Source organism: Notamacropus eugenii, chromosome 3, assembly GCF_028372415.1.
Source record: "Notamacropus eugenii isolate mMacEug1 chromosome 3, mMacEug1.pri_v2, whole genome shotgun sequence".
NCBI lineage: Eukaryota > Metazoa > Chordata > Mammalia > Diprotodontia > Macropodidae > Notamacropus > Notamacropus eugenii.
Genome location: NC_092874.1, coordinates 378,388,741 through 378,400,791, shown reverse-complemented (window position 1 = coordinate 378,400,791; position 12,051 = coordinate 378,388,741). Strand labels below are relative to the sequence as shown.

At 41.5% G+C, this 12,051-nt stretch overlaps 1 protein-coding gene and 1 long non-coding RNA gene across 4 annotated transcripts in view; one reads left to right on the top strand and one right to left on the bottom strand.

The window, feature by feature from the left end:
* The first annotated feature begins 1,967 nt into the window (after positions 1-1,967).
* LOC140497063 (uncharacterized) lies at positions 1,968-5,343 on the top strand. Of its 2 annotated transcripts, XR_011964515.1 has the most exons (3): positions 1,968-3,936; positions 4,076-4,228; positions 4,942-5,343. It is a non-coding gene; the product is annotated as an uncharacterized lncRNA (long non-coding RNA). The 2 variants fall into 2 exon arrangements; XR_011964514.1 differs by having other exon boundaries at positions 1,968-4,228.
* Positions 5,344-6,212: 869 nt separating this feature from the next.
* LOC140497050 (uncharacterized) overlaps positions 6,213-12,051 on the bottom strand; it is a 26,214-nt gene continuing 20,375 nt past the window's right edge. For both annotated transcript variants that reach the window (XM_072597572.1, XM_072597573.1), the window contains one exon: positions 6,213-10,614. In XM_072597572.1, coding sequence (XP_072453673.1) covers positions 9,455-10,614 — 1,160 coding nt within the window. In that variant the 3' untranslated portion in view covers positions 6,213-9,454. The remainder of the gene's footprint in view (positions 10,615-12,051) is intronic.

Below are 12,051 nucleotides of genomic sequence, written 5' to 3'. Positions count from 1 at the left end.
GATTTAAGCTAGAAAAGGATTCCAGTGCAGACAACTATAGAGTTAAGATGTGGGAACTGGATAATATGAGTAATGGGATTGAGAGACTTGGACAGTTAAAAGTTTTGATTGAAAATGGGTCAGTTTCAGATGGTTTCAGTAAGTAGTGAGGGTGTGAGGAAGTATTTTAAGAAGACAGAAAAATCATGTAACTTGATTTGATAATTAATAGCTCAACCAAATTTGAGATGACTATCTGATCAGGTGATGGAGTGTGCCCATGTAAGGAGATGAATTAATGTGCAGAGTGAAGTGGAAATACATTCAATTGAATGGGGTAACAGCTTATTTTAAGTTTTAAGTAAACTTAAATAGTTTTAAATTTTTAAGCAAATTTTAATATTGTTATATTAGGAATTGCATTGTTAAATTAACAATGGATTTGTTTAAAAAGCTGTTATGAATTCTGTGTAAGAGTTTCTGTGTTGTAGAATTCCTGTTGAGAAAATGAGAATCCTTAAAAAAAATACATACATATATTTTTATATATGGGTGTGATTTTCAGGCGTGTTCCATCTAAGGTTGTACTAAGTATGTTAAAAAGTTTATTTCTGCTGTTAAGAAGGAAGTTTTAACTGAAATTGTTTTTGCTATGAATCAAGCATTTACAAAAGTATGTTTGTAAAAGGAAGCTTATGGGCAAATGTGAAAAGGCCTTGGTTTTAGATCTTGCAATTTTTGCCAACTAGGTTCATGAGGGTTTTGTAATAAACTGTAAACTGTTGTTAGAAGAGGAAACTATTTGTTGTATGAAGAAATGTTTTGTAAAATCTTTTGTATGATTTTTGAAAGACCTACCTACCAAATTTATATTTGTAAGTTAATTTGTTATAACTTCAGGTTTTATGGGGGTTGGAAGATAAGGGACAAGATAAGGGAGACCAGGAATTTTATGGCTCCAGGAAGCTGTGTGATAAATTTTAAGGCAGTCTCCTGACCCCATCCCCCTTTCCTTTTGAAATCCAGTCATTACTGGAGGACTTCTTAAGATCTAATCTGAACTAGAGATGCTCAGGGAAGAGATGTTAGCTCTTTTTGTTGTGAAGGAAAGGAATGACCCCAGCCCCACTCAAGGCCCAACTGGATGAGTCTAAAATGATCACCCAAATGGTGTGGCCCCTCACTTTGTTAAAGTTGTAATCTCTTACATAAAGTATAAACTCTTTGTATATGGAGTTCCTAAACAAGGAATTTGTGGTGGTGATAAATAATCTCTAGTGATTGGTTTTTAGGACAAATTTAAGATTTAAGATATAAGTCCTGGTAAAATTTTTGATTAATGTAACCTGCCATTTGGTAAAAGCCTCTGTGACCATTACTTATTGTGTCCTCAGCCTTAGATGGAATCTTTCTGGCTCAGTTTCTCCATTGTGTTCCTTTGAAAAGGAATGTTTTCCCAAGTGACTATTTCTGACTCTGGCTATAAGGTGGAGATAATATCTAATTAGGTCCTTGCTTTTCATCTACATGGCATGTTTCTATAATCAAAGCAGATAGTTTAAGATGTAAGAACAATACAAGTGGCAGAATCTTGCTGTTTTCAATTAATTGGGTATAAATGTGATGTTGTATCATTGTTCCATAGAAAAAGACTGGGATTTAAAGTTGACTGTAATTGTATGGAACTGTTGAGGTTTAGGGGTACTTGAGACCCCAAAATAGTAACATGCTGGGTCCTGCTCAAATGAATTCAATCCAAGCCTTCTTTCAGCTAAAGAAGGTCAAAGTTTGTTGTCTTATTTACAGAGGGACTGGGGAAGGAGTCCGGGGTGGCCCCAGGCATTCTGGGGGTTCCAGGAATAGTTGTGATGGGAGTGGCCAGTGACCTGGAGAATTGGATTGATAGGGCATAGAGATAGGGAAAAGTTTATGGGCCTCCAGAGAGCCCGTTCATGTGGGACAAGGTAAGGTTTTCCAGGGCCCTTTTAGACAAATGGGACTAAAACTCGTTTGGGGTAATGGACAAAGGTCCCAACTTGGAATAAGGTTTTTACATGTTACAAAGACCAATTGGGTAAAAACAATTGACTGAATTAATTACTGAGACTAAATCAGAGACATCTTTAATTTGGGGGAAAGAATTTCAGTGTAGTTTCTTAGAGGCAGGTAACCTCGGGTAATATTTTGCATTGATGTGAAAGTTAAATGTTTCTGTTTTGATTTGAATTCATTTCGTGAACATAAGTTGAAGTTAGTGCTTGAACTTACCATACGTATAGCTCATTCTTTTAGATTAAACAGGGCTAGAAAGTGACAGAGTAGTTTGGGAAACATGTAAATCTAGTAGAGCAATAACTTATCATGATTGCTATTTAATCAGGAACTAGAACAGGTATAGAAAGGCATGCAAGCTACTTAAGACTTGCTTCAAAAGACATTCCTTAGCCAATGTGAAATTAATCATATCTGAAACTTGATTATTGGAGCTTGCTATTTTAAGATTTTATGGGACTATATAAACTGACTGTTCTTCTGAGTCTAACTCCAGGTGTGGATAGCAAGAGAGGCGGTCTGAGCCACTGATCCATGATGCCAGTAAGCCTGTGAGATGCTGGCATGAACTGCAAAAAGGTGATCTCATGGGAAGGGTGGGAGAGCAGCTGTTCAGCCTGGGCTGAGGTAAGATTCTCCTGACTCAATTTCCCCACTGATACCTGGCAGACTTCAAGCCTGACAATGCAAGTGGACAATCTACTCCTGCCTGGAATTGACATGAAGTTAGGGAGATGTTGTTTCCCTGCAATATCCCTACTCTTAGTGTCAATTTCCTATAACCAAAAGTTCTGTAAGCTTAATGTCAGATCTATTAAATAATAGGTTGTTGGTAGGGGAACATCTGAGGTTAAGTCTAAAATTAAGCTATTAGGCTTGGGATTTAGACCAACAACAATAAGTAAGGGCTCTTTAGTTCTTAGTAATAGTAGGGAGACAATCAGGTCCAGGGCTTGTGAGGTTAGCATACATAGTCATTATTATTTTTGTCTCAGTTGGTTAATGTTAAAAGAAGAATGGTTTGTGGTCTATATTGTAAATGCTTGAAAAGAAGCATCACATGACCAGAAGTTGGAATTGTTTTATGATGTGATATGTACTGTGTTAAAAATGATTATTTATTGTATTTATGTAAGTACTGGAGCCTGTTACTGACTCCTTAGTGAAATCTCATCTTCCTGATGGGGGAAATGAATAGTGAATTAATGTAAAATGTAAAAACTGAGTTCTAATGTGAATTTCTTAAACATGACAATTGGCCAATGTTCCAATTTTGATTTTGTAAGAGTGATAAGTGTATAAAGGTTAAGAATGGTCATCTAAAATGGTATTAAGGTCAGTTTTGCAGGAGAGTGGATATCTGGATTTCTACAAGAAGATAAAGGGAAGAAGATGCTGAGATGCTGTGCTGAAGATGGCTTGAACAAGCATCCAGACCAGAAAACTGCATCAAATGATGTTCCTCCCCAGACTGCTGCATGAGATGGAACCTCCGAATGGAAAATTCACTGATCAACCTTTGTATTTTGAATCTCTGTATTTATACCTATAAAAGGGCAATGCCTCAGTCAACTTTGCTCCCTTCCCATGTTCACATAAAAAGGGAGATGGATGAAGGGAAGAATTCATAGGGGAAAGAATGTGAGGAGGTATTTATTGACTGGATTTAGGTGTGGAAACAGAAATTTTAATAAAGAAAAATGGAGGAATGTTGTGGGAAGTAAGAAAGTTCTGTTGTCCGCATTCCTAGGTGATGAGGTTCGGACCTAGCATGGACAGGTTAGAGGTCGGAAACTAATGTGCAGGCCCAAGGAGCTGTGTGAGGAAGGGTCTATAGGAGAGGAGAACATGGAGTCACATGGCCTGGGGGTGATGTCCTGGGAGATCCCAAGTTAGGAGAACAGTGTAAGAAGCCCCATCTTTCTGGAGGTGTCATAGTCGTCCTGTCACTTTACTGGGGAGGCTGCCTGTCCGTTCAGGGGGTGGAGGTCAAGATTAACAAAGGCTTTGCTGATTTCACAACACGAGTGGTTTACTGTTTCAGGTGAGCGTGTTTCGCTGTGGGGGCTTGTCAGACGGGCTCCCTTCTAACAACGGGAAGGATGAGCAGCATGTCTACAGGTGAAGCCAAATCAATGGAGGGCAGGGTCCTGCAGGCCCGGGGAGCAGAGTGAGCGGGGCGGGCCCGGCCGGGCAGGTGAGATGCAGCCTGGGGCTCCCAGGTGGTCAGGGCTGGAAGGTGGCAGCGCCCCCTCCCCGCCCCCCATTTCTCAGGGTCGAACAGAGGGTACACAGTTGCCTGCAGGTCACACACTAAAAGCGTGGGGAGCCCTCCTTCACCCACTCGGCTTTCCCCACGCCACCCAGCCCTCTGGCCAAAGCCAGACTTGGTTCTCCCCCCGCCCCAGGACACAGCCCCTGCCTCCGAGGGGCGGGGCTTAGACCCCCATGCGCTGCGCTGATTGGGCCTCAAGCTTCTCTGCCCCCCCGCGGCTCGGGGGCGGAGACTGGGCGTCTGCGGAGTTCAAAGCACAGGAGAGAAGCCGAGAACCTGGAGCAGGAGCCGGGGGAGGCGGGGCTTGGGGTGGGTGGGGCGCCGCCACCCTAACGCGGGTAGCCGGGTTCGAGCTGCAGGGCCGGACCGCGCCGAGAATTTGTGGGGCGGTGAGGGCGAAGCTCGCCTCCGGCCCTCGGAGATACTAGCACTCCCCGGTGCTGGCCGTGCACCCCCGCTCCCAGGGGTGGGGCTCCCCTACTCTTTGTACCCGGGTCTTTGAAAAAAGCCTGCAGCGTGGGAGGCGGCCGGGGGGCATCTTGATCATGCAGCACCCACTCCCCCACAGTTGGCTCTTTGTGTCCAAAAAGTACTTGGCTCCACCCCATCACCACCACCCCAACTCTCCTGTCTAGAGCACTGGAAGGTTTGGAAAGTCGTCCCATGAACCCGAGGAAGGCAGAGCTGCAGGGAGCCTGCGGGACCACGCCTGGGCCTCCATCAGGTGCACAACCCCAAGAGCTGGGCTTCCACCAGATGCTGGGCGCACCTGGAGGAGGGGAGACGAAAACCGAAACCTTTGTGGGCGGAGCAGGCTCAGCTAACTGGCTACTTGGTATCCATGCTGCACTACTCCACACTCGGACTGCTTCCAGCCCTGTCTATCCCGCCCCGGCTACCAAAATAATGATGCAGTTTTAAGGAAAGGAAGGCCAACTAAATGATCTCTGAGGTCTCTTCCCGCAGCATTTCTGCTACCTTCCTGATCAAAAATGCTAAGTAACTCCCATTTACCTGCAAGATAAAGTCCAAACTCCTTAGCCTAGCATTCCGTACGCTACATTCTGAGTGGGTCCTGTCTCTCATTACTCTCTTATCATTACTTGGGCTAGCTGTTACTGCCTGTTGTTCAGGCCGTAACACATTTTATTTCTGCGCTCTTGGTGAATTCATCGGCTTCCATGGGTTATTATCATCTTACACAACTGACTCCAAAATCTGCACATCCAGTCCTAAAATCCCTCCCCAGTTCAGTCCCACACAATCAACTATTGGTCATTTCCAAGTAGATTTTACAAAAGCGGCTCAAAACAACCTTGTCCAAAACAGAAATTGGTATCATTCTCCCAAACTCACGGATTCCAAACTTCCCCGTTTCTGTAAAGGACACAGTCATTCTTCCAGTCATACAGGTTTGCAGCCCCGGAATTATCCTATAGGCCTCACCTATTCAATCAGCTGCCAAGTTTTGTTGAATTCTATCTACATCAACTGCATCAATTCACATAGCCAGGAGGCTAGTTCTGGCCCACTTCACCTTTCTCGATATAAATTCTAATTGGTCTCCTCAACTCAAGTGTCTCCCTCCCTCCCTCCCTCTCCATACTCCTCCTATATGCTTATGTCAGTTCCCTGCTCAATAACTTCCAATAGCTCCCTGTCTTCTCAAGGATCAAATACAAACTCTTCTACTTGGCATTTAAAGTGTATTTAAAGGCTCCAACTACCCTTCTAGTCCTGGTGAAGCCAAACTGGGCAGTTGTCCTCCTTGTATTTCCTCTTTTACCTCATACTCTTTAGAATTCTTGGCTTCCTTTAAAGTTCATTTTGTGTCACCTTCTACAAGAAGGTTTTCCTACCACACCACCCCCAAGTTAGTGCCTTCCCTCCAAAAAATTACCTTGTATTTATTTTGTACCAATTTATTTAACAATGACCATCCTATGAAGCCTAGATGGATAGGCCAGAGAGCCTGACCTGCGGAGCTGGGGAACTTCCTTAGGACTGAACTCTGGGACAGATGTGTGTGTATCCAAAGCTAGAAGCCCTTTAATGGAAGTAAAAGAGGATGAGTGTCGTAACCCCTATTTTTACATGTACACAGTCTCTCCCAATAGGATGTAGGTTTCTTGAGGGCATGATCTTTTGTTTTTGCATTTTTGTCTTTGTATTCCTAGTGTAGTTTTTTAAAAAATCTCTAATCTCTATGGCACTTAGTAGACACATTGATCAATTGGGTTCACTTGATATTATTAAGAAAATTTCCTGGAAGATAGCTGGGATAAATCTGCACATGCAATGACTTCATTTCTTTGTGGCTTCAGGTAAAGAAATCTCAATGTCATCTCGTGGTCCATCACCCAGTCCTCCTGATTAACACTGACAAGATACTTGCATCTGCCAGTGTGATTGATCATAGTAATTATTTCTCCGTAAGCCTGTTTGTTTGAAATGTAATGCAGCCCCCTTTATCTCTATCCCTAACAAAGCCCAAAGAAGGGGTACCCAGGCTTCCACTGCTAGTAACTGACAGAGCTTCACCTTCTGAGTCTAGTTCAGTACTTTACACCTGACTGCCTTTCCCTCCATCTTAAAAGGACAGAGATCAAAGTAGACTAACTCACTCTTTCTGCCAACTGCTGGGATTTAAGCTTAATGCTAACGTCAAGGTGATAAAGCATCCTCAGTTTAGAAGTCAATTTTAATCTAATAAAAATCTTTCTGTGAGCTGAAATTATTATACTAATTATTAAATATAGTATTCCCTTTTAGGTCTCTAACCCCAAATAAATATGACTGCAATGATATTAATGAAATCCCACTGTACGTTATTTCTAAATCAGTCTCCAATTAAATCTGTGTACTGAATTGGAAATCATTTCACAGGTGGGCCCAAAAGACATTGTGGGAAGATACCTGTTCTTAAATTCAAAGAACTACTTTCTCAGAAGAGGATAAATTCTGTTCAATTTACTGAGGTGCCCTTTTCTCTCATCCCAAAGCTTATGTCTTATATTAGTCTTTTTCCAATCTTTTTCCCACAGATGAGGCTATGGACTTCTAGTCCTTGTTTTTGTCACAGTTCCCAGTACTTCAGGGCACAGAGTAAAACATGAAGACCATTTTTTTTTTTTAAGAAGGAAATACACTTGAACTTTTCTGAACCTGAGTCTCTGAGGACAGACAAACAAGACAAAAGCCTCAGCAGCTGGATAGAGCACAGCTAGGTGAAGCTAGAAATTGTAGCCTCAGAGACTGAGGCCACAGGGAGCTAGAGTTAGTGAGAAGCTCTAATTTGTCAACCTAAAAAGAAGTTTCTAGAGGAGTGCACAGGGACCTGCCCTTCATACTATTACGTTCAATATGCTCATCAACGACATAGATTAAAGCATATATACTTATTAATAACAGAATCAAGATCCAGAAAGATCTCAACAGGCTAGAATGGGACAGACCTAGTAAGATGAAATTTAAGAGGGATAAATGTTAAAATTCTAAGTTAGTCTTTAACAATCAACTTCCTAAGTTTAGATGGAGGATACCAAATAGTTCACATGAAAAAGACCGGGAAGTGTTGATGGGCTACAAGATCAATATGCCAACAGCAGCCCCAGTAGAGATAATGCAATATTAGGCTGCTTTCAAAAGCAGCAGTGTCCAAAACAAGAGAAGAGATAGTCTCAATGTTCTCTACTTTCATTAGATTATTATCTGTGGTACTGTGTCCAATGCTGGAAGTCATTTGTTGAAGATGTTGCAGAAGACTACTCAACCTTCAGTAATGTGTTGGGTAAAATGGTCCCTTCCAAACTGTAATTCGACAGAAAGTTCTGGAGATAAATGATTTTGCCCAAACTACACAAAGGATCATAAAAAGAATTAAATCCCCCTGTGAAATTTGATGTTGAAACTCAAAGAAACTCTATAACCATCTCCTCTAGCCACCACCACCCCTCCCAAAAAAAACCCATTGTGCTATTTCATAATTGTGAAGATGAAGATGAGGACAAATCAGACGAGGGCAGCGGAAAAGCTGGTCCTAAAATTTCATTTTCCTTTTGCTTGCCTAATTTCTATCAGATCACCCATCATAAGGCCTTTGCTGAGAAACATTCAGACCATATCCTCATCCACTATATAAACACTGGAATTAGGCTTCAAATTTTCTCTTCTTATTCATGATCATATCTCACAGCTGAAAGGTGCAGGTACCTGGAGCATCCTGTTCAACCTCATTTGGTTCAGTTGTTTTTCAGAAATTTGTTGTTTTTCAGTCATTTCTGCTATGTCCAACATGCTGTGACCCCATTGGGGGTTTTCTTGGTAAAGATACTACAGTGGCTTGCCATTTCCTTCTCCAGCTCATTTTATAGATGAGGAAACTGAGGCAAACAGGGATGAGTGATCTGTCCAAGGTCAGCAGAACTAGTAAGTATCTGAAGCCAGGCCTGGCTCCCTATTCACTTCACCACTTAGAGCCTCAACCTTATTTAACAAAGAGAAGTCTAAGTCCCAGGAGTTTGGCTAATTTGCTCAAAACCACACAGATAGTCAAGGGGCAGAGCTAAGAATAAAATCTAGATCTGTTCTTCAGAGTCACACTCTTTGAGGTTTGAAAAACAATGAAAATTCCTTCCTAAGAAGAAAAACTAATCAGTTGAGGAATGCCTGTAGCTGCCATTGTTTTCCCTCAGGTGGCTATAGCGGGATAAAGACAAGGCACCAGAACTTTTGGCATACCTACCAAGGTTTATAGAAAGTAGGCACAGGGTAATCTAATAATGAAAGAGCCAACATTTCCATTGAATCTATTCCTAAACTCTCATTCTCTGTGAAATTAAAGAGGGCAATGTGCCAGAAGGCTCCCCAATTTGGCACCTAGATCAATCACTAATATAAAAGGTCTTTATTAAGAGTCCATCTGCAAGTAGTACTAGACTAGATGCTATATAAAATGAGTTACAAAGGCATGTTCCTACTTCCAGAAATTCATAAATCTCCAAAGCCTAGTTCCAGTGTGATATATCAAGATAGAACAAAGTCACAAGTCTGCTAAAAGCATTCTCACATTCATTATATTCAGAAGGTTTTTATCTGATGTTCAGTAAGGACTGGGCTTCAGATAAAATCTTTTCCACATTCATTATATTAATAAACATTCTCTCCATTATGAATTCTCTGATGATGAATAAGGCCTGAGCTCTGAGTAAAGGTTTTTCCACACTGATCACATGCATAATACTTTTCTCCCCTATGAATTCTCTGATGTTGAATAAGGTCTGATCTTCTCTTGAAAGCTTTTCTACATTCATTACATTCAAAAGGCTTCTCCCCTGTATGAATTCTCTGATGTTCAATAAGGACTGAGGTTCGACTGAAAGCTTTTCCACACACATTACATTTATAGGGTTTCTCTCCAGTATGTATTCTCTGATGAACAATAAGGTCTGATTTCCTGGTGAAGGCTCTCCCACATTCATTGCATTCATATGGTTTCTCCCCACTATGAATTCTCTGATGTTGGATAAGAACTGCAGTCTGACTGAAGGCTTTCCCACATTCACTACATTCATAAGGTTTCACGCCAGTATGGATTCCCTGATGCTTAATAAGGCTTGAGTTCCTCATGAAGGCTTTCCCACATTCATTACATTCATAAGGTTTCTCTCCACTATGAATTCTCTGATGTTTAATGAGGTCTGAAGTACTCCTAAAGGCTTTCCCACATTCTTTACATTCACAGGGTTTTAGTCCACTATGAATTTCCTGGTGTTTAGTTAGGTCTGAGTTGCACCTAAAGGCTTTTCCACATTCGCTACATTCATAGGGTTTTATCCCATCATGAATTCTCTGATGCTGACTAAGGCCAGAACTCTGCCTGAAGGCTTTCCCACAAATGTTGCACTCGTATGGTTTCTCTTCACTATGAATTCTCTGATGCTGACTAAGACCTGAGCTCTGTCTAAAGGTTTTGCCACATTCACTGCATTCATAGGGTTTTTCTTCACTATGAGTTCTCTGATGACGAATGAGATCTGAACTCCTCATGAAAGCTTTCCCACAATCATTACATTCATAGGGTTTTTCTTCCCTGTGAATTGGCTCATGTTGAATAACATGTGAGCCCCACTGGAAGGCTCTCTTACATTTATCATATGTATAGAGTTCTCTGTCAAGGGCTTCCCCAAAATCAGGTGTTTGGGGAAGAGCTATTGGGAATTCAGAGGATAACTTCTCTTCTGATTCAACATCTTCAGAATCTTCCAGGTTTGAAAGAGACTCCATGTTTTCAGTCTCAGACCCATCATCTGAAATGATAAAGAGAAAACAAAAATGTTACCCATACAGTGGGGAAAAAAAACTCAATTCAATTCAACAAAAATGTACTAAGCAACTTCACAGTGTAAGGTGGTTCTAAGTGATGGGGTGAAACAGTCACTACCCTTAAGGAGCTTACATTCTATTACAGGAATACATTTACACAGATAAGCATTCTCAAGCAGGAAAGTGCTTCCACTATTTGAGTCCAACAGCCTTCTCACTCTGAAAGATCCCTTTGCCCCATGTAGCCCCTTCCTCTGAGTGATCAGTTCCTCCCAAAAACCTCCATTTTAAGGAAGGCCCCAGGCTAGTCACAAACACACCAGCCCTCTCAGGTCTCGGCCCTGGATTCTCTGGACTCCTTTCTCCACCCAAGTACCTTTGCCCTCTTCCCCAGCTTCCTTGGATAAGTCTCCTTGCACCACAAGAATTTAAGCTCCTTGAGGAGGATCTATTTTTCTTTTTTGCTGCTATTTATATTCACAATGCTTAGCACAGTGCCTGAAAGTAGTAAGCTCCAAATAAATGCTTGGTGATGACTAGATAAATAAACAGCAAGATAATTTTAGGAGGGAAAGTGGACTAACTGAAAAGCTTTACTCCTTCGAGGAGATAGCACTTGACCTGAATATGGAAGGAATATGTCAGAGGTGAGGAGGACGTGCAGTCCCTCCTTCTGAGATGAGGTGCCAGTTTATCTGAAATCAAACAGCAAGATTATCTGAATAAAACTATGCCTATTCGACATGTATGTGACTTTGATAACTCTTAAAAATGTCTTACCAGCTACACAGAATATAGGAAGAGGATAAAAGTCAGGCATGGTAGAAAAAAGCTATTAAAGAAAAAGTTCTGATAGCCAGAAATTACTGCATGGATTATTGCATATTAAAGGATAGGAACAGGCAGCTTTCAGATGAAGAAGTCAAAGCTATCTACAGTTATATAAAAAAATGCTCTAAATCACTATTGATTAGAGAGATGCAAATCAAAACAATTCTGAGGTACCACATCACACCTATCAGATTGGCTAACGTGACAAAAACAGGAAGAAGATAAATGTTGGAGAAGATGTGGGAGAGTTGGGATACTAATTCATTGTTGGTGGAGCTGTGAGCTGATCCAGCCATTCTGGAGAGCAATTTGGAACTATGCCCAAAGGGCTACAAAAATGTGCATACCCTTTGACTCAGCAATACTGTTTCTATCCCCAAGAGATCATAGAAATGGGAAGGGGTCCCATATGTACAAAAATATTTATAGTAGCTTTCTCTGTGGTGGCCAAGAACTGGAAATCGAGGGGATGCCCATCAACTGGGGAATGGCTAAACAAGTTGTGGTATATGAATGTAATGGAATACTATTGTGCTATAAGAAATGATGAACAGGAAGACTTCAGAGAGTCCTGGAAGGACTTGTGTGAA